The 22,910-nt window shown below is 39.1% G+C and overlaps 1 protein-coding gene across 10 annotated transcripts in view; it reads left to right on the plus strand.

The window, feature by feature from the left end:
- Positions 1-17,254, plus strand: part of MSH3 (mutS homolog 3) — a 94,824-nt gene extending 77,570 nt beyond the window's left edge. For 5 of the 10 annotated variants that reach the window (XM_017806222.1, XM_017806229.1, XM_017806221.1 and 2 more), the window contains exons 21-24: positions 9,112-9,298; positions 9,491-9,620; positions 10,388-10,562; positions 12,531-12,970. In XM_017806222.1, coding sequence (XP_017661711.1) covers positions 9,112-9,298; positions 9,491-9,620; positions 10,388-10,562; positions 12,531-12,639 — 601 coding nt within the window. In that variant the 3' untranslated portion in view covers positions 12,640-12,970. The other 5 variants (XM_017806225.1, XM_017806224.1, XM_017806223.1 and 2 more) reach the window with 5 other exon arrangements.
- The last annotated feature ends 5,656 nt before the right edge of the window (positions 17,255-22,910 follow it).

Below are 22,910 nucleotides of genomic sequence, written 5' to 3' on the forward strand. Positions count from 1 at the left end.
TTAAAGCTGCAGGTTCAGTTATCTACACTAATACAGTGCCCTGTGCTTCAAGTACCTTTCAAAACTGCCCCTTGCAAGTGATCTGCCACATGCTTAAAGGTTAAAGGAATGAACAGAGGCATCAGCAGGATGCATGTAGATTATTCTCTCGTGCACTTTATCTCTCCTTGCTGTTTGCAGACTCTCAGCATGACTTGAATTCTCATGGTATCAAACACAGTTTGAATTGTCTGCGAAGGTAAATTAGGAAAACAGAGGGGTGCAGGAGGGTGGCAGTACAGGTTAACAGGTGAGGATGGTGGGTTGCCTAGGTGAGCAGCAGTTCAGTGTTCCCACTCTACCTGACACATGCAGCTGCCTGCACTTTGAGGCCATTGTCTGAGTATAGTCCCTGCACCTCATGTGATCTGCATTTAGGTGTACAAAATTTTGTCCTACATTTTCTCCTTGTAACAGATGATCTAAAGCTATTTTTAACATGGAAGGCACTCCTCATTGCTGAGTCTGTAGTTAGGAGATATAATTTTCCTCAAATTCTACTCTATATCTGAAAATGTTGTGAAAACAGATGGTGATTGCTCACCTTGGCTAGGGAGGGACAGTTTTGTTATTCTAGCTTGTATTACATGTCTATATGCAAAGTCTTTCAGATAGACACAGCCATGGGTGGAATGCTGAATCTCTCTGTTCCAGATTTCAAGCTACAGAGCTGTTTTGGTATTTCTGTTGTCCTTGTATAATGATTTTGAACATGTGTAATGTGCAACTAAAACTTAAACCACAAAAATCTTTGGGCAGCTGACCACTGAAATAATGGAGGACTTTCATTCCCCTCACCTGGCCTTAGTTGGGTCACGCTGTTTCCAGCAACCAAGATTCAGTTCCAGCCATGTACCTTGCCAAGGAGTGGGAACTCTGAGTTGATCAATGGATTCAGTAAAGGGAGGGGATTTTGATCACTGAAAGGGATAACAGAACTACTGAGAGATTTGACAAGTGAAGATCCTGTTGAAAATTGTTTTTGGGGACCTACTCAAGTGAGTAGCTCTGGTCTCTGCTTCGCGTGACCAGGGACAGGACATGAGGGTGGCTGGAGCTGTGTCAGGGGAGGGTTTGGTTGGATTCCAGGAAAAGGTTCTTCCCCCAGAGGGTGGTCGGGCACTGAACAGGCTCCCCAGGGCAGTGGTCACAGCACCAAGGCTGCAGGAGCTCAAGAAGTGTTTGGACATCAGCTAATTTTTCTTTCTCTTTTAAAAAACCAGAATAAGTGCAAGGAAAACATGCTCCTCCTGTCTTCTCTGTTTTTGGACGAAAGTGCCCATGCATGTTTTTAACAAGTGATACATTCCAGTTTAAAGAGGAAATGGTATTATTTATACATATGCCTGGCTTAGCATGGTGGCACTGGTGAGATTGTCTGTTTGTCTTTAGGAAGCTGCTTTAATGGCCAAGACATTTCATCACAGAGTCCCTCTAAGAGGGTAACTTGGTGCTACTCAGTTTATTCAGGCTGTTTTTCTGATCTGTAAGTGGTGGAACTGACCTTCGAAAAGGTCAGGTCTTATAAATAGATGTTTTGTGAATGTTACCTCCCTAAATGCTTTTACAGCTATTTAATCCTGACAATTTGACAAACTCAGGTTAATGTTTTGTCAAGAGTGTGTGTAGCTGAAACAAACAAGTACACAAATGTATTTTACCTGAATAAAATGTACATATTTATGGCATTATCATGAATTTCAGTAGGGTCTAAAGTCTCGATGAAAAGCGAATGTTTTGCTAATATCTCCAAGCACTTTGGCGATTGACCTGGGATGCTTGTACTTTAATTTTTCTTTTCTTCATTGGAATGCCACCATCATTAAAAATTGAAAGATATTTAAAATTGCACAATGCACTTTAACAGATTACAGTGTTCCAAGGCTTGTTAAGAGTTTATTTTCTAAGAACTCTTGAGAAATTCAGAAAGCACAGGATGAGTGGTATGTGAAGTAGCAAAAAGAATATTTCCGTCAGAGTGCAAATGGAGTAGAAGGTGTTTTCCAAGTGTTTTTCACAATTAATTGAAATCTGAGGTAAATCATATAAGAATAAAATCAAAATAATGCTTGTAAATATTAATGGACAAAAATATGCCGTTGATCTAACTTCTGGTGGCAAAAAAATCCCAACTTTTTGTGACTAGGCAAATCATGTTGCACTTAATTTCATTCCAGTTTTACTGGTTTATTGGTACAAAGGAGCTGCACAGGAGGAGCACAGAGGGGGGAAATTTTGAATTTAAAATAATAAATAACTAACAATCTCTGTTATTTCAGACTTCACTGCAGAAATGGCCCTATTTGCATAGAAATAGGCAAATATTGCCTTTCATTTTTATGACGTGCAAAATTTGTTGGTCTTGTTAACATAGAAGACCAGTCACCAAACTAGAAAATTCGTTGCTTCCATTTATTTCGTTATTAAGATTTATTGATTTCTTTGAAGCTTACAAGGTAGGATGATGGAGGTAATTTCTTCCTAGAAATACCAGTTAATATCACAAAATTTGTCATGAATCCAGCTGGTCAGCTTCCTCCTACCTTCATCCTAAAAATCTGTGTGGAGAGGTGATAGCAGTGCTTGGTAGGGCTGTCTGCAGGTGTGTGCAGAAATCACACACCTGCAGGAGATGAGTGCTGAGTCAAAACTGGAGGAGTTTATCTCAGCTGAGCAACTTGGTTGTATATGACCTGGTCTTGGCCAGAACTTTGGAGGATTTTTTTTTTTAAGTTCTTTAAACCTGAAAATAAGTGTTTAAATTTAAATCAATCAGATTTTCCTGTTGGGGGGGGGGAGAAATATAGAAGTCTCTCAATTTGCCTGTGCAGTTTGGCTCTGAGGGATAATGGTCAGAAATTAAAAAAATCAAAGGCACTTCTTCGCCTCTTTGTTCAGTCTGTATATGTGTGGTGATGCCTAGTGGTTCTGCCATACACATTGATTTATGTATTGTGCAGAAAAGTAGGGAACTGTTCACACAAAGCAATCCCAAGTGAATGGCACGTCCACATGAGAATTTTATACTGATACACCAAACAACTATAGTTTGTATTGCTCTGGAAAGCACAGTGAGTCAGAAAAACAGAACTTAGTTGTCAATAACTCCAAAGTAATTTTCAGAATTGTTGCTCCTTTATGGCACAGTAATTTGTTTCATTTTGTTCTTCCTTAATTGTATTTGTGTTTACTGCCAGAATAACAAAAATTACTTAAGTCTTTCATTTATGCTCACAATCCATCATATAATTGCACCTCTGGGGTATACTGTTCCCAGCTTCCAGGAGAAAAACAGGATGCTCTATTAAATTCTTTGGACTTTTTTTTTAATCACATGGACACAAGTGGTTTTTTGGGTCATTTTTCATAAGAAAAGAATAAGTAAAAGTTGTAGGCAGCATTGTTACATTGAAAAATTATTTCATTGTGTTTTTTTCTGGAAAAGTTATGTGTTGGACATTTCACAGTACATTTAAACTGTAACTATTTCTGACAGTGTTCTGTAGCTCTGTACAAATAAATTAAGCTGTGCTTTGCATATATCTGTAGCTAATTTAGTTTCGTGTCTGCTCATTTCATAGAAACATGCATCCGCAGTGTTATGTTTGTATCTTTTAGACATGGTAATAATACAGTATTTAACAAAACAGTCTTTGGTTTACATATGTGGCAATTGATGAAATCTGTGAATACAAGTAACTGTTTTGCTTTCAGAGGTTTAAAACTGGCCTTGCAAATTCATTCAAATTCAATAAAAGGCAGTTCTTTATATACATAGATTTATAGGACAATTTCTGCTGCATATTTCAGTGTTCCTGACAGAGATTGAGAGGATTTTCCCAGTTCTTTTACAGTGGAGTTGAATGGTAGTATTTACCTTTCTAAAACTCTGCCATCCTATGGTTTAACCTGATCACAATTTGAATTGGATTTTCCTTGCTGTCCACAGGTTTAAAGGGGAAAAGTTCACTTGTGCTGAGTGTTTCAGCCACTGTCCCTCTCTGTTGCTATAGTTTCTGCTCTTTAATCCCCCTTGGCCTCAATCCTTCAGCTGCATATGCACATTAACTTAATTACCTTGAGTTACCTCACTGGTATCTGACAGTAGTACAGTGAAAACCTGCATACATTTCAGGGTTGGGTTTTTCTTTGTCTTAATTTTTTCATCTTTTTCAGGCTAACATTGGTGACTCTCAAATCAACACCTTAATTTGAGTGTCTGAGCTTATAATTTATCCTTTAACAAAATGTTTGTACTCACAGATTTGGTCTTTTTCTGGGCCATCAGTAACATATAGATAATTTCAGGAGTGAGTGATTATTTTCCCCAGGTTAGGTAACAGGTATTTTTAAGGACTTTTCATATTATTGAGGGTCTCATTGCTGAATTTCAGAAAACAACTTTCTTGGGTGTTCTTCACTACGTAAGGTAACATAAACTTTTGTAAAACAACCGAATTTTTGTTGCCTTACAAAGCACTAGGAATGAGGGAATTCTGGTAACTCCTTGTTAGCGACTGTATTGACTCCACTGGTGTTCTTGTCCTCCCAGCTCAGTATTGTCCTGTCAGTCAAGGTGAAGCTTTTAAAAATGTTGAATCCATGGATGTTTTTCTTTTTTCTGGCTTTCAGCAAAAAAAAATCAATGCACTTCACATCTTGAAAGTTAATCCTGTTAGATCTGTTTCTTTTAATATACTGGGGTGCTTGTGTGTGCAGGATTCCCCTGTGGGACAGGTCTAGAAGGAAACAAGCATTTAAGTGACTACTTGTTCTGGCTACTTCAATTATCCAATGATAGGGGAAAAGGGAAAAAAAAATTAAAAACTGCTATGAAACTTGAGGTTTGAGATCACTTTGGACTTGCTTTTCTTTCCAGGGTAAATCAAAGTTTGTATCCATAGGAGTCTTAGGTTTTAATAGTTTTGTTATTTCTCAGTGAACAAGCAGGTCACATATCTACAACAATGTACAAAATAAAAATGCGTTTTATATTAAATGCATTCTGTGAGGCTTCTCAACAACTGTTCTTCTAAACTGGGTAACATGCCATTAGTATTTCTTCATTTAAAATTTGCAAAGAAGCAGTTGTAGAAATGGTTGAGCAGGTGTGTGCATGTTGACAGTAAACAGGTTAATATCATGAGCATCTTCTGATTTCCTGTCCTCATCCATGTACGTTTGTATATATTTACAGGTCACCGTGAATAATGAAAAACTAATAACTGTCCTGATAACAGTGCTTTTTGTCTTGCCTTTTTTTCTTTTTTATTCTGTAATTACAGTTTCTGTACATTGTTTTTCTTAGTGTCAGTTTTTGGTTTGAATCAGTGAGATCTTGATGGGTATGAAGTGAATGACAAGCCAGTATTTTCTGGGGGAGTGTGAAGCATTAGTTTCTTGCCAGTGAACTGTTACAAATTTGCACATGGGATCTTCAAAGGAATTACTTAATACCTGTTCATTGTTTGTGGAAAGCAGATAGAAGTTACAAAATCCAAGTTGGGCTACTTTCATACTCACCATGTGACATTCTTGTTAGAAGTCTGAGTGTTTCTGAAATACACAAGGTTTCAAGCCACTTTTGTGAGCAAAACTGAACAATTGTTCTGGTTACACTTTGGGACTGGAGCAGCCATCCTGCTCTTCCTCCATTTGAGATGCCTGTTCTCATCTTCTTGGCAGACCAATCTGAAAATTTTGATTTTTTTTAATCTGTGAAGTCTCAGTAGGTGTTGTTTGTTTAACCCAATTCAATAGGAGAAGTTTAAGTGTTGAAATGAAATTTTTCTACTGTCCTTCCACTTGTGTCAGGATCAATATCAAATTTTTCTGTTGTCATAAACAATATCTTCAGTCACATCTTAATACTCACACTTTTGCAACCATTTGTTTTCAGCAGAGACCACACAAATCTGCAGCTGGGAAGAGTATTTTCTGCAAAAAAACTGCCAAAGGATGCAAAACAATTGTTGTGAGATTTAAAAAAAAATAAAATTAACTATATATTGTTGTTCAAAAACCGGTTGTAGAGAACAGTCCCATGTGAGAAAAGGGATGAACTGCAAGGCAGGAGCAAATCTAATCCTTTCTTTTTGTAAACTAGTTATTTTAATTTGAATTACTCCTGTTCAAATGCAATGTCCTTGAATTGACATTTCAAAGGTTTTTTTCACTGGAATTGTGAAGTTACATTATGAATTTATTTTACTTGTGTTGTTTTCAGTGTTATCTTTGAATCACAGAAAGTGATTCTTGTTAATGCTGAGAGTGTTCTACACCTTATTCTCAAAGAAAAGAGTAATTTCCTTTTAATGTTAATTGTTCTTGAATTGGGTTTATTCTTCTGTAACACACACTTGGTTTTATTTCTCCAGTAAGTATTTTAGATGAACTTCTAAACTCAAGTGGATGTTACTGAAGGTGAAAATGTAATTTAAGCTGCTTTTTTTTTCCCAGCATTAAGTGTTTTATAAACTAGGAATCAATAAATAGCATCAGGATGTTGACAACTGTGTGAAAATAATGGTTTTGCAGTCTTGTTTTCCAGGATTCATTTGGTGATGTGTGGCTGGGTTTTTTATCAGTGGGAGCTCCTGGGCTGCCTGTCATTTTCACAAGCAGTGTGAGAGATTCTCACTAAAATAAAAGTGTAATAAAATACCTGAGGTCCACGCTGTGCTCTTAATTTGATAACCAAACTATTTAAGAGCATGTTGGATAACTTCTTTAGAAAGGTAGCACAGTAATATCATTGAATTTATGCTCCAGAAATTAATTTATGAAAACATGGCCTCCCTGTTGTTTTTTCTGAGGCCTTTGACAGGAATCTTTGCTACTTGAACCTGTCACTGAAAAGAGATAATGCCTCCCCTTTTTTTACAGTTTACATAATAAATGTGTTGAACATCTTTGAAGAGCTTTTAATTTTATAAAATTTGGTTGGCTGTCAAAGTTATAACAAGTGGCTTCTAGCCAAACTGCGTCTGCTGAGGAGGGATGGATCTCTTCCCAGCACTAGAGAGGCACTCATGGGCAGAATATTATGGGGAAAAGTTTAATGTTTTAATGTATAAAAACATTTAGGAGGCAAGATACATTAAAATGGAAATTTAAAGTGACTAAATCTTGTAGAAGTTTGCTGGGATTTATTATGGCTGTTTTAAACGTGAAAAAAAAATTGTTTGAGCAATAGGTGTTTAGAGTCAAATACTTTATTGTATCAGGAAATATAAAGTTAGGGAGCAATGCCTTGGTTTTATAGATGCAATCATCACGTTAAAACATTTATTCTTGTTTTTGGGGTAATATGGCTTAGCATTTGTGTATAAAGAACAAGTATAATTCTTTTAATGTTAAGGACAGAGGCAGAAAGAACAATTTTATCCATTTTCAAAGGACGACATTTAGGAGGTTTTATGTCATTTAAAAATGACACTTTAATCTGTAGATAAGCCCTAGTCAGATTTGAATGTTTTAAGATGCTGAAAAGAAAGGCTTCTTTTGCAGCTGTTTCTAGCAACAGGGGAAAGATAATGCTCATTTCTGTTTGTATCTTGAACATTTAGTGTGGAAGTTCTGAAAATTATTTTTGTGAATGCAAATTAGATACAAAACAACTAAAATGATTTGACTCTCTGGAAATGTTGCAATCCAAAAGAAAAGTAGATCTGAGAGCTCTCAGTGTAATCACCACAGAACACACAGACAGCTTGTTAGATGCTGCCTCTGTGATGAAAAGACATAAATAATGAGAAAATAATAATACTGATAATTCTAGGATTGGAAACTAAGGTTAAAGTTACCCATTATGGAGAGAGATTGTTCAAACATAAAAAGTATTTGTCATTCTGGTAAACGTATTTGTAGTTAATAGTGTTAAGATAGACCAATTATACTGTCCTCTGTAGATCTGTGCAGGAAGGGGGATTGTTTGAGTTTACAGCAGGACCTTAAATTCTTTAATATAATATTAAATTCTTTAATATGCTCATTGTTCTTAACGCAGCATTTAAAAGGATTACAACAGTAAGTGGCTTAATAAAATGTTAATTTCGCAATGCCTCAATATCCTGAATTATATATTTAATTCAGAAAACACAATGTACTAAACCAAATTTTCCTTAAATCAGTATGGTTTGTATGTAATTATATATTGGCTGATAAGACTGAATAAACCCAGTTTTACATCCCTTACTGGGAGCTGGTGATAACCTGTCTCAGAAGGGATGCTGTAAAGAGATTAACACAATTGAAAAGTATTAAGTGGAAAAAGAAAATGTTCATTCTTCCAGGTGGAAGTGTATTAATTAAACAGGTAAGGAAAGCTGCAGAAAAAGAGAAGGAGTGGACTAACAATTTCATCAGGTTTCTGAGATGAAAACTGCAAATTCACAATTTAAGGTAGAATTTGAGGCTTGAGGGTTACATGAGTCTGAAATGGGGATAAAAGAGTTATAGGAAATGTGGAGGAATTTGCGTTTGGGGAGGTCACCTGCTGGAGGCTTCACAGCCCAAGGACAGCTGTGTTTTAAAAGAATGAGGAGGAAAAATCTTAAAATCTCTTAAAATCATGTTTAAGCATGCTGGTATTGTATACCTGTGTAATTAGGGGAAATAATTGTCGGGGGGAGGGGTGTTGTAATTTCCTGAAGGAAGTAACTGCTCTGTGTGTTTGTATGCAAAAATACCTGGTCACACTCCATGTGCCCACTCCATGTGGAAATGCTAGTATCTGATATTTTTGGGTATTATTAGCGTTAGAAACCATACAAATTAGATGGTCAAACTAAACCAAAGAAGTAAAATTCATCTTTATAGCTACTTTTGCTGGAGTTCTTCTTATGAGCTGCTTGGCCTGAATTCCCAAGGTCCTTTTCGGACTGTTTGTGAAGGTGGGAAAATTGTGTGCCGAGCAGTTGATCTGGAAGGTGAATGTTCTGGCTGAGTCCTTCTGCTCTGCTTGGAGCAGCAACAGGAAATTTATATCAAAATGGTTTCATCATCATGATTTTTTTTCCCAGCATGACCTGACATTTTTCACAAGTTGGTGTGTTCTGTATCCTAATGCAGAATGGGTGCAGCAGACAATATCTACAAAGGCCGAAGTACCTTCATGGAAGAACTGACAGATACTGCCGAGATAATAAGAAAAGCCACGCCAAGATCCCTGGTGATCCTGGATGAGTTGGGCAGAGGGACAAGCACACACGATGGAATTGCCATTGCTTATGCTACACTTGAACACTTTATTAGAGATGTAAGTGTTCATCTGGCACGTGGCTGTGAACACTTTTTCAGCCTTGCAGGCTGACTTTGGCATTTCCTTGTAGAAATGTGGCATGTCTTAGTTCATAGCAAAGTACTGTGGATAAGGGATACCAGTTCTGTGATGCTGTGTTTAAAAAAAAATTAGAGCCAAACCTTGTTATGTGTCTATTTGTTGTTGTAGGTGGAGTCCCTGACCCTGTTTGTCACTCACTATCCCTCGGTTTGTGAGCTGGAGAAGCTGTATCCAGACAAAGTTGGTAATTACCACATGGCTTTCCTGGTGAATGAGGAGGAAACCGGTGAACAAAAAGGTACAGTATAAACCTGAGTGAGTCTCAGGCACTGTAGGTATGGGCATAAATCAAAATTGTTGTGATAATTGACACCTCAGTGTGAACGCAATGCATCCAAACTCAGAGTGTCAGCCTTATGTGGCACATGTGTCATACACACACAGTTTTGGGGGGAACTGAAATCCATTTCTCTCATGTTTTACACAGGATGACTGAGCAAGGTGAAAGATCCACCCAGCCCAGCATCCAACTTTCCACAGCAGCAGAACACAAAGGATTAGGGAGCAGGGATTAGGGATCAAACATATGGCAGCTCCTTCTGAAAGATCTCTCTGTGTGCAAACATTTGGTATTTATGGGCCTTCAAGGGCAAGTTGTGTTTCCTGCTGTTTTGTATTTCATGTTTTGGATTTCATTTCAACAAGACTGCCCAGTTTATTCTTGTGTATCCTTATTGTCTTCATCCTGCTGTGTCAGGAAGATCCAAAATTTGGTGTTCTGTGGACATCAAAACACATTATTGTTTTGAAACTGTTTTGAAACATATACCTTCACTTGATGGTACCAGTTCTTGAATTATAGGAGGCATCATAAAGGCTTGTTCCCTGAATCATTCTTGGAACTTTTTATGTTTTTTTTTTTAATTACCATGCTGTTTGCCCTTAACCTTTCCCCTAAATAATGCTTAGTATTGTATTATGTGCTTATATTGTGAGCTAATCAGGACAGGGAACTTCTGTATTTGCCTCATAGAGGAGGTTTTGACTTTGATTTTATTTTTTTAGGATCTGAAGTTGAAGAGAATCCTGAATTTATCACTTTTCTTTATCAAATAATTAAAGGAATCTCAGCAAGGAGTTATGGGCTAAATGTTGCCAAACTGGCAGATATTCCTGAAGAAATCTTGAAAAAGGCAGCTCACAAATCAAAGGAGTTGGAGAAAATAGTGAATATGAAAAGGTCAGAGCATTGTTACTTTTTAAAAATTATTTCCTTCTCTAATGCCTACTTCTGTTCTCACAAGTGATCCTGAAAATATTAATTAATTTAATTTAGGAAGTATCTTTCTTACTTTGGAACCTGAAACTGTGTTTGCATATTATAGTATAGAAGGGAACGTGGATATTCTTCTTCTGACTTAACTTGAAAATATGTATAATATATTTTGCTTGCTCCCCAAGCAGTCCAAATTTTTACTAAAAGTTTGGGGATTTTAACATTTTTCTGATATCCAGTTTTCATTTAGGGTATATGTACCTTATATATTGGACTAGTTATGAAAATTTGCATATATATCAAATAGCATAATCCTTCTAAATCTTGTAACATTGTGTACACAGTTTAGATATAAATATTTGCTATATTCATATTCATTTCCACTGGGAGTTTTTTTGTTACTATTATTTTCAGTGGCAGCTCTATGACCAAAATTCAGATAGCCTCTCTAGGAACATAATAAATCAAGATCTTGGTTGTCTGTGACTGTAGCTAATCCTGACAGAATAATTTCGTATGAGAACATTGTGACTACTAGTTATTTATAGGTGCAAACAGTTATTTTGAAACTCAACAGTTCTTGGTGCTTAACAGTGGTTCTTATCCCCTTCTAATAAAGCAAAATAAAAACATTCTATTCGAAGGTACATGGCAGTTTATGGGAAAAATAATGTGTTAGCTTATGTTAATTGGAAATAATAGTCCATAATTGACAAAAGTAAAACAACAAATTACTAGCAATATCTTAACTCTGTTGTTATAGGCTACATAGGGTTCTAAAATCAAGAAAAAATTCTTAAGAAAAGTGAAAGCTGGAAGGCCAGAGTTACTGGGTAATAAAGCTAAAATGTGAAATAATTTCATTTATCTTTTTCTGTAAAAATTTTGCCAGCATATTACTTGGACAGGGTGCAAGAAAGTTCTAGCATGTCTTCATTGCTAAAAAAGGTGTTAATTGCATACAAAACCCATGAGCAATAAAAATAGTATGGGATGATGTAGCTGGAAGCCTGATTTAGAGTGGTCAGAGAGGAGATTTGAGGGCTGACTGAGCAGTAGTAATTAAGGGACTTGATTGTGTCCCATTTTTCAGCCTTTGGATCTGAAAGCTGCCATCTGTATTTTAGTTTTGGTAGGTAATTTGCTTATATTCTCAGAGTGGAAAAGGACAAATACTTACTCTAAAACTGTGATGAGCCCTTTGTCCTGTCTCATCACTAGGGCCAGGGGAGTCCCTGTGCCTTCTTCCCAAAAGAGATGTTAACAACGTTAAAAGTGGGTATGGTGCATAAAATAACCATGGTCTTGCAAATCAACCTCACACCTGTTCATTGCAATGCATTTGTGCTCTCACAATACTCATGGGCCAGATGCCTTGTCTTATTTTTTTAAATCACTTTCATATTATTTCAGAAAATCCACTGGGTAATTTCATCCAGTTTTGACATCTTTGTCATCAGAAATGTGTGTTATCCAATTTTAAATGTCTTGTTATTTGTCACAGCTCTTATAAATCAAAAAACACTAAGAAGAAAATCAGACGGATGTGTGCACTCATTTATATTGAGCATGCCTTTTCTCTTTATGATTCTACGAGTGCAAATTTATAGGGACTGAGTGATGAAAATTAAACAGTGCCAACTACAATGCTGTTTATTTCCTTTAACAATTTACTCTTTCTCAGTGTTTTGTATCATTTTGTCAATATTTCTGGTACTGTAAGTTAGTTATAAAATTAATTTGTTGGCTGACCTAGAGCAGGAACATGTATCTTAGAAAATATTAACTGGTCATTTGAAGATCACATAACATTTTGAGCTGTGCTATTTTTAACTATGTATAAAATTTTGCAGATGACTGTAGGGCTTTCAAGGTTTGATGTGCTTAATTTAAAAACGTGCCTGTATTTTGATTATTTTTTTTCTCTTTCAGAAAGAAAATGAAGTGTTTTGCTGAAGCGTGGAAGATAAATGATTCTCAGGAACTGCAGAAGTGGAAAAGTATGTGTGAACCTGAAGATGAAAGAAAGGACAGTTTTTAATCCTCAGATCATGGTTAAAGATGGAAGATATTGGAGGTGCAAAATATAGGTCTGGAGAGTAATAGATTCTATCAGGGTGTAGTTCTGGTGCACTAAGTTGACTTTTTTGCCTTCTGAGAGATAAAAGATGCTGCATTGTGTGTAATTTTTCTCTCTCCACATCCCTTCCCTTTTCACCCTTCTTCTTAATTCCAAAATGTCTACTGGCATTGGATCTAATATGTTTAGAAAATATGAAAAAAATTACTGATAAATTATTAGGTAAATATTTTATAAATAAAATAATGTGTTTCATCTTTATTGAACTTCAATTTCTAAAGAAATATTTCTCTGTGTTAGGAGAATGTAGCTGAGTCTCAGCTGTGCTGTACTGCTGTGCAACTGGTAAGAATGGGTACTATTAGAGAGACCTTTTTTCTTGTTATAGTGTTAATGCATTTAAAATTCACTGGTTTTTTAGAGCACCCTTTGCTCCTGATCTTGTCCCTCTCTGGCATGGTCTGGATAAAGACTTAATGCCGAAAATAATCTTGGAGTATTGTAGGGTGAGTGAAAGGAGCAATTCAGACTGTGCAGCTGGTGCAGCCCCAGTGCTCTGTCAGGAACAGGGCAAAGCTGAAAAATGCAGAAGTGTATTTTTATTTCCGGTTATCAATGCCAAATTTCACATGGGAACATGATATCCAAATTGTTTTTCCCTTGTAAATAACCAGGTTAAATATGTTGCTGTGAAAATGGACCATGATGTTGGCGGACATATTCCTGAGGGACTGAACCTGTAAAGGGACCCACACTGGAGCAGCTGCTGAAGGACTGCAGAAAACTTTTTTACCTGCAATTTTTTTACCTGCAATTTTTTAACTGCTAATGTTAAACAAACACTTCAGTCCGGGTTCATCAGATGGCAAAACATCATTTAAACAAATACTTTGTCTGCCACTCAAATAGCGGCGATCAATGTGAGCTCCTCCTTCCAGACCCTGCAATGCCTTGACTTAAACTGCAAGAGCTGAAGAGGAAAATTAGCCTTTCAGGCTGTGTTAACACACGTGTGTTTATCTAAACCAGACATTGTGGAACCTAATGAATGCAATACTCTGTTATTAATGTGCACAGATGCAGGGCTTTGGATCTAAAGGCCTCTGACCAGAGTTATCAAAGAGAATAAATGAGCCATTGCTAAATTCCTGTATGTGCTAAATGTGCTTTTAGTCGTTTCCCTCAAGGGAGCAGTCAGACTATGCTCTGACAGGAAAAAAAAAGACCTGGATGCAGTGAAAACAGTGAAGAAATACAATTAAGGGTAGACGTGGTATTGCTGTTTGCTCATACTATTGAGAACAAAGCAATCACAGCAGCGTTGTAATGTCTGTGATCACACTGGAAACAACTGCTTGTTTCTAGCCCTGCTGAGTCCAGCAGTGGAGGTTATCTTGCTATCCCAGTAAGGTTTCTTGTAGACATACAAGCTAATTACTAAAGCTGCTGTTTTATTCACTGTCCTCAGAGAGAGTGAGAAGCTGTTCTTTTTTTATTTTTAAATTATTATTATTCTTTTATTTGCAGTTCCAGCACATTCCTGCACAAGTTGGCAGCCAGTCACTAGTGGTATCCCCCAGGGATCAGTGTAGGGCCCAGTTCTGTTTAATATCTTTACTGATGATTTAGATGAGGGGATTGAGTCCACCATCAGCAAATTTGCAAATGACACTAAGTTGGGGGGGAGTGTTGATCACTTGGAAGGCAGGAGGGCTCTTCAGAAGGACCTGGACAGGCTGGAGAGATGGTCTGATTCCAACGAGATGAGGTTCAACAAGACCAAATGCTGGGTCCTGCACTTTGGCCACAACAACCCCCTGCAGCACTACAGGCTGGGCACAGAGTGGCTGGAGAACAGCCAGGCAGAGAGGGACCTGGGAGTTTGGATTGACAGGAACCTGAACATGAGCCAGCAGTGTGCCCAGGTGGCCAAGAGGGCCAATGGCATCCTGGCCTGGATCAGGAACAGTGTGGCCAGCAGGACCAGGGAAGTGATTCTTCCCCTGTACTCAGCGCTGNAAATGACACTAAGTTGGGGGGGAGTGTTGATCACTTGGAAGGCAGGAGGGCTCTTCAGAAGGACCTGGACAGGCTGGAGAGATGGTCTGATTCCAACGAGATGAGGTTCAACAAGACCAAATGCTGGGTCCTGCACTTTGGCCACAACAACCCCCTGCAGTGCTACAGGCTGGGGACAGAGTGGCTGGAGAGCAGCCAGACAGAAAAGGACCTGGGAGTTTGGATTGACAGGAAGCTGAACATGAGCCAGCAGTGTGCCCAGGTGGCCAAGAAGGCCAATGACATCCTGGCCTGGATCAGGAACAGTGTGGCCAGCAGGACCAGGAAAGTGATTCTTCCCCTGTACTCAGCGCTGGTGAGGCCACCCCTGGAGTGCTGTGTCCAGTTCTGGGCCCCTCAGTTCAGGAAGGATACTGAGGTGCTGGAGCAGGTCCAGAGAAGAGCAACGAGGCTGGTGAAGGGACTCAAGCACAAGTCCTATGAGGAGAGGCTGAGGGAGTTGGGGCTGTTTAGCCTGGAGGAGTCCCAGGGGAGACCTCATCACTCTCTACAACTCCCTGAAAGGAGGTTGTAGCCAGGTGGGGGTTGGTCTCTTCTTCCAGGCAACCAGCAGTAGGAGAAGAGGGCACAGTCTTAAGCTGTGCCAGGGGAAGTTTAGGTTGGACATTAGAAAGAAATTCTTTACAGAGACAGTGATTGGCCATTGGAATGGGCTGCCCAGGGAGGTGGTGGATTCACTGTCCCTGGAGGTTTTTAAGATGAGACTGCATGTGGCACTCAGTGCCATGGTCTAGTAACCATGGCAGTGTTGGCTCAAGGGTTGGACTTGATCTTGGAGGTCTTTTCCAACCCGACTGATTCTATGATTCTAAGATTCTATGATTAGGCTTCATCCTAAAAAGAATTTAAAGTACAGTTTTGGTAGTGGAATCATCCTGGAGATGTGCCCTGCCCTATTTTTAAATCAGAGTAATAAAGTTTTGTCTGTGTGCTGAGTCAACAGGTTTTATTCTGTAAGTTTAAGGTGTAAGGTTAAAGAAAAGTGGCCTGTGCTTAGATGGGTCTTTGTCATAGCAGGAATTCATGCTAGTCTTGGGTTTGCTTCAAGAAACGAGTGTTTAAATCTTGTTTTCTAAATATCAATATTTTTGGAAACCTGCATAAGGCATTAGCTCCTACTGCTGTGCCAGCACGGTATTGACGTGGTTAAAATTTAATATTCATATGAAAAATACAGCTTTTTGCTATACATCAAGGTACAGTCTGCTTGAAAAACTTCTGCACTTCATGGGTTTTACCCCTTTTTTTAAAGGTGGTGTTTATCACTTTCGTAAGCTTTTTCATTGTTCTCTTTTCTCTGTTCTTAACAGAAAAATGTTAATGCCTTTGTCCATCTTGTCTTGAAGGTGTCATCTTCAGAGATCACAGTGCCACAGGTGAGCAGCAAAAACTGGCAGAGCATTTTGATGAGGGAGGAGAGGGAGGGCTGGGTGCACTGTCACTGCCTTTGTGTGTTTGGTTATATAAAAAAGTCATTATGGAATACGCAGAGTAAAATACATTACCAGTACAATTACCTCTATTGCTGGCAGACAACATCTGTCACTGAAGTAATTCTCCAGAGGATTTCTCTTTGTGTTGCAAAGTTTTCCAGCAGTATTTATAGAAATTACATGAATATGCCTACCACATATGTTTACAAAGTGTATAAATCAATTTAAAGATCATTGCAATGTCAGCTCGGTCAGGTATTGCGATAAAGTGTGTTTACTACAATGAAGTTAATGTTTATTTTTGAAATCTGTCTGAAAGTAAATTATCCAAATATTTCTACTACATGTAAAATTACTGAGAATTTGATTCTATTCTTTTAGTAGAAATACCTTGCTAGTTCTGATATGTTTCCTACGGAAATAAAGGTTTGGTGGATTGTGTTGCACTGAGAGAAGTGGGACTTCCTTAATTACATTATACATATATATATATATATATATATATATATATATATATACACACCCCTTGCCTAGACTCAGAGATAGGTAGAAAGCAAAGGATATTTTCTTAATTTCTTAAAAATCTTAAGCAATTTCTGAAACAATAGTCTTGACTTGTAAGATGCAAGGCCTTGCAGGCTATGCTGTGTATTCTCTGAGACTGGACTGGTTTAAGCCATATGTGAACTGTGGGGAGAAACATAAGGCATTTATAGTTTTCAAATATTTATGTTCTTTTGAACTTGCAAGGAATCTGTAATTTATTTTTTTTTTACTGCTCTCCTTCCAAAAGTTTCCATGTAAGTGAAAGTGTTTTTTCAGGTGTTATAAAGTAAGGTCATTTTTATTTAAAATTCTGGTAGCTGCCACTAGTAATAATAATGAAAAATGCTTCTGATGTTAATGGAATTTTTAACCCTTTTTCTTTTATTTTTTAAGCAGTCACTTTTTATGACTTTATTATGCTATAAGAAAATGGGTGATTCTTGGGAAAGAAGGGATTGGAAAACACAATATGCAGCAAATATCAAATGCACAATCTGCAATAAAGAAGTAGAAATCAATGTTGTTGTTTTTTTTTTATCATAATAATCCAAATATCTAGGGTGACTTAAAACTCGGAGTGTCCTGAATACTGGGAAGATTACTAGATATAATTATCTCAGTCTTATGTAACACTAAATAAAAGTTTCAGTCAAGTACTGAGCTGTTCCCTCTGCCTACATACTGAAATATTCTTCTTTGCATATTCCTTCTGCTCAACACATTAGAAATTGACTCTCGTCTTCGGGCATTCCAGAACATTTCATGCATTGTATGAGCACATATTTATAGTTCTTATTCAGAGGAGGAGGGAACAAACCACAGTCGTGCCCCTCAGAGGGCTGGGATGTTTAGTCAACTTGGATTTCCAGTGCTGGAGAGGAGGGGAGAGGGAAAGGTCTGGTTTTCCAGGCTGATCCACCACAGGGGATGAAGCCACAGGTGGGATGCATAGGGCAGGTGTTTGTTTTGCAGTGGGAAGGCTGAGGATCCTTCTTAAGGTGTGTCCTGGCATGGGACAGCTCCAGCAGCTGGTCAGACTCCGAGTGCCTAGTACACTCACTCAGTGCTAAAAAAAAGGGCTTTGGGAGGAGAATCAAAGAGGGGAGTGGGGGATAATCAAGAATAAGGCCTCAAAACAGCATTTTTGTCTGGGTTTAATCCAGTCTACCCAAAAAGCGCTTCATGGGGGAGTGATAATTTGGATTTTTTCTTTCAAAACTGATCTCAAAGCAATTAAGTTTTAATAATGCTAAGAACACAACACCAAGGTATGCCAAGCTGACTTTTCCAAGAATATTCCCAGCTCTTAGGCAGCACAGGGTCCAGTGGGACCACCCTCCTTCCCCACAGCTGGTATCTGTCATGTTTATGCTCCCCTTGGTTGTGTTTTATGCATACCTTGAGTTCATGTCATTGCACAGTGAAGTATTTCTGCATAAAGTGAAATACTGCACTCTATTTGCAGTACTTCACCTAACGCAGACTCTATTAATGCAATTAAGTGTTAAAAGAGCTGATCTTCTATGCAAGTTCCTATTCTTAATAGCTCCTACACTGGAAAAGAAAACTTTGCTAATCCTTTAATTAAATTACAAACTAAATCTGTGTAGCCTTTTGACACATTTATTTGAGTAGCAGTTAAGTCTTAGAAGTGATCTGTGGCTGATGATATGTTTGTTCTGTCCCACAAGCCACCAGGCTGAGAAGCTACAGCATTCCTTCCCACCTTTTCCCCAGCAGTAGGACAAAAATCTTCACCTGATTCCTTCAGGATGTAGCTTTTTTCCCCCTTTTAACTGTTCTAACAAGTTTTGTATTCTGTTCTTCATATCCACTGGTTGTTTCTCATCTGGTATGTGCTGCAACCATCTCATTTATCACTGCCCTTTTATTCCTCCTGATAAAGATGGAGGGTCTTCAACAAAAAAAATAAATAAAAAAATTTTATCAATTTAAACTTTATTTAAATAAAAATTTAAATAAATGTAGGCTTTTCTCCATATGGCAGTTCCTTGCAACTAATTCATTCTCCCTCAGGAATCCAACTGCTCCAGTGGAAGCTTCAGAGGAACTCTGGATTTTATGTTCCCAAAAAGTGAGTGAGAAGGTGTTCCATTACATGCCTTGTGGTGCTGTTCTTTAAGCCAGTATGTCCTGCAACCTCTCTTGTCTCCCCCAGTTTCTGTACAGACCTGTCCCCTCATTCACAGTCAGGTGCAGGATTGCTTGCACCAGTCCACTGTAAATGAGCTGTTGAGCTGCACAGATCCCTCCCTGCAGGTGTGTTCCCCTTCACAGGGTGAGTGAGTTCACCCTGATTTGTACCACACCCTCAATTCCAACAGTTTCATCTTCAGGGTCCCTTAAAAATATTCCCAGGGATTTCAGCAAGAGTCTATTTAAGGTCAGAAATTGGTATGTTATTTCCCTTGTGTTTCATCAAATCTCAGCTGACATCCTCTGTATAATTTTGCTTTTAACTTACATATTTAATCATTTCTGCTTTCTGTATTTTTGAAACATAGGTGAGAGAATGATAGGGAGAAGAATTTTGACTCTTCTCCCACCTTTACACAGTAATCCTTTAATGCTTTGCTTATCACCACTGGATTGGAATAAAGGAATATCTGACTTCCTAATTTCAGGTCTCAACCTCATTTGGTCTCTCAGTTTTAGATTCATGGAGTTTTGAAGTGAGTTGGTACCAAGTGCCTGTGTATCAGTTTACTTGAGCTTGACAGATCTCTGTGGTCACCATTAAGCATTTAAAACTTTTCCCTTTCCTTTCCTGTTCCATTATCTTTTCACATTCCTTGGCTGCCTTGCCGAGGACTTCACATATAAGAATCTAGTCACTGCATTTGATCTGGGTGTGCAGGTGAGAAAATGATGCTTGTTATGGGACCTGAGGTGATATAACATTTTTTCTTTGCTGGCAATACGAGGCAGGAGTATCAGAGTAGTTTATAATGTTTCCAGAGAGGAGATGAATTATTTGCAAGAACTGGTCCTGCACCAGAGCCAAAGTGGTCTTATCACACACAGGTTATGAGCTAAACAGTGTGGTGAGTGGTTGCCTTCAGGTTTACAAGCTGTTGTGAAGAAAGTTATGGAAATACTTAACTGCTTGGAAAAGTGCAGGTTTTGCTTGACTCTGTTTTTTCAGAATCCAAGGGCTGTACGTGTGGCACATGCCTTTTGACTGTCCCAGGACAAGCCCTGTGACTCACTTCAACTCCAATCTACCTCACACTTATGAAGAAACTGCCTTGGATAGTCAGACCTCCATACTGTTTTGGAATTTACAGTTTTGTGATTGGAAGTGATTCTCCAAAAATAAATGGGATTATAAATGAACCGAGGGTAGGATTGCATTTATGGACCATACAATATTTTCAGGTAGTGCCATCCAAAAGCCATGAAAACAGGATGGTTTTGTATGTCTGTGAGCCTCTGCTTAATAGATGAGGTTGGGCACTTTCAGCCAGAGGGAGAAAAGCTCTCCTTTTCCTCTTGTTAATGGGATGACGTTAGAAATCCTTACTTGAGACACAGTTGTGTTGTGAGATAACAAAAATTTGTGTGTGGTTCATCTGTGCACATCCACACCTGTCCATACTCTGAAAGACACGTTCTCACCTCTCAGAAGAAATTGTTTTGAATATACATTGGTTTTGTTAAGTTATATTCATTCTGTAGGCACCCATTTTAAAGTTCCCGTTGGACTGGATCCCTGGAAGTGTCCAAGGCCATGTTGGACGGGGCTTGGAGCAACTTGGGATAATAGAAGGTGTCCCTGCCTATGGCAGGGAAGGGCTTTAAGGTCTCTTCCAACCCAAACCAGTCTGGGATTCTGTGATGAACTTACCTTCACTACGTGGTTCACGTGGCTTTTCAAAAATTAGCCATTTGTGTGAAAAAGCCTTGAACCAGATTATACCACACTGATGGATTCACTTATGCAGTAAAACTCGTACTCAGACCACTCAGTTCCAGTGTCACAACATGTCGCAGCAGCCAGAGGTGACACCGGTCAGTCATTCCTGCTTCCCATGTTCATTCCGAGAAGAGCACAGGACTGAGGTGTCCTTTTGCTCCCCACAGACCTCCATGTACATGAATTTTCCATCTTGTTTGTCCCCTCCCTTGCTGAGCTGCTGAAGAGCTTCAGTGCCTGGCACACCAGGGTATGACATTTTTGAGCACTGCTGCTGGGCTGTGGACAAAATCCACCCCTTTTAGAGGCCCAAGATCCCTCCTACATCTCAAACACAACCAACAGTAATTCTCACTGAGAGACAGCTTGTCTTTTTTGATTCTTACCAAAGCTTTTTTTTCACCCTCCCCACATTCACTAGGAATTCATATTGTGCTGCAAACAAGTCACAGTTCAAGGACTTTTTTTATTTTTTTTTATTCTAAATGGAAAACAGTCTCTTGCTATGTGCAAAGTGAGAGCTTTCAAGAGGGCAATTTATTATGACCTTCGTAGAAAATACAAAACTAATGTATGAAGCTCTCAGCTGAGGGTTGTTTGTGTGCTGGAGCAGTTCACTCACTGCTTCACCTCACAAACAGGAGGTAACAGTCTCTCAGTCATCTCCTTTAAAAGCAGACACTGTTTGGATAGCATTGACATCACTTTCATGTCTGTGCAAACTTGTCAAGGTAAATCTCTCTTAGGTGCACAGAATGAGTATTTTAAACATTCATGTAAGCAACAGGATTATCCACTGCTTGCAGCCCAGAACTGAGGTTTGCCAGCAGAAATCCAGGTTCTCTTCGCTGCTCATTCATCTCCCAAAGGAAGACAATGCAGGTCTGATTCAGGGTGGCAATGCAGTGAATGTTCAGTATTTGCTTTCTGGTGACATGCCTTGTAAAATGGAAAGAGGCAGCTTCTAAAACCAGTGGTGAATGGATAGAGGTTACCCATCTAACTATTCTGAGCTGAGATCTCCCTTACATAAAAACATGTTATACCAAATCTTTATTGCTGGGCTCATTTTCCCACATCATTTTTCAGATACGGAATGATAAAAAAACAGGACAAGGTTTCCACGCCAAAGCACATGTTAAAGGCCAAAGGGGCCCTCTTTGCACACAGAGCAGGACCTGGGAGGAGAAAATGTCCAAACGTGCTCCTTGATCCTTGGATGCCTGCTCTTAGAATCACTAAATCACAGACTGGTTTGGGTTGGAAGGGACCTTAAAGCTCATCTTGTTCCACCCCCTGCCATGGGCAGGGACACCTTCCACTATCCCAGGTTTCTCCAAGTCCTGTCCAGCCTGGCCTTGGACACTTCCAGGGATGAGGCAGCCACAGCTTCTCTGGACAACCTGTGCCAGGGCCTCACAACCCTCACAGGGAACAATTCCTTCCCAATATCCCATCTAACCCTGCTCTCTAGCAGTGAGAAGCCAGTCCTCCTTGTCCTATCCCTCCATCCCTTGTCCAAAGTCCCTCTCCAGCTCTCTTGGAGCCTCTTTAGGCACTGGAAGGGGCTCTGAGGTCTCTCCAGAGCCTTCTCTTCTCCAGGCTGAACACCTCCAGCTCTCCTAGCCTCTTTCTTGCCTTCTCCCCACTAAATTCTTTCCTCTGACAGCAACAGCAGAGTGTGCTTTGCCCAGTCTAACATTCCAGAGGCTCAACAACCTTCTCTAAAAGGTTGCTCTTCCTCAAAATCAGTCACAGATGGGGACCATGATAAGTGGCATATTAGAAGAAACTTCAGGTCATGTTCCCTGCCTTTTAAGTTCTGTCCTTTCTATCTCTTTTAGAACTTATTTCCAGTGAATACTGAGGACTGTGACAGTTGGGGGCACTCAGGATGGGGGGAGGTGTGGCAGCCATGACTGCACAGGGAACTCCCAAATCCATCCTTCAGGCTGGTTCTGCTGATGGACCAGGATTCTCCACCTGCTGCAGGGGTTTGACAGGAGTCCATTTATGGCAAGCAATTTTTATGCTGAGTAATTTTTGTGCCAGTAGAAATGTGTGAACATGGAGAAAATAATGTGGAGGAGGTGGATCAGGGCAGTCCTGAATCCTGCAGTCGTGTAGAAAGGAAGAATTCCGAGTGCCGCTTAAACCCTGCTGGCAGCCAGGATTCCTGCACAGCTCTGTGCTGCTGGAGGAAGGTTAATGATAAACTCATAATCTCATTGCTTTAC

Source organism: Lepidothrix coronata, unplaced genomic scaffold, assembly GCF_001604755.1.
Source record: "Lepidothrix coronata isolate B3197 unplaced genomic scaffold, Lepidothrix_coronata-1.0 Scaffold14, whole genome shotgun sequence".
Taxonomy (NCBI): Eukaryota; Metazoa; Chordata; class Aves; order Passeriformes; family Pipridae; genus Lepidothrix; species Lepidothrix coronata.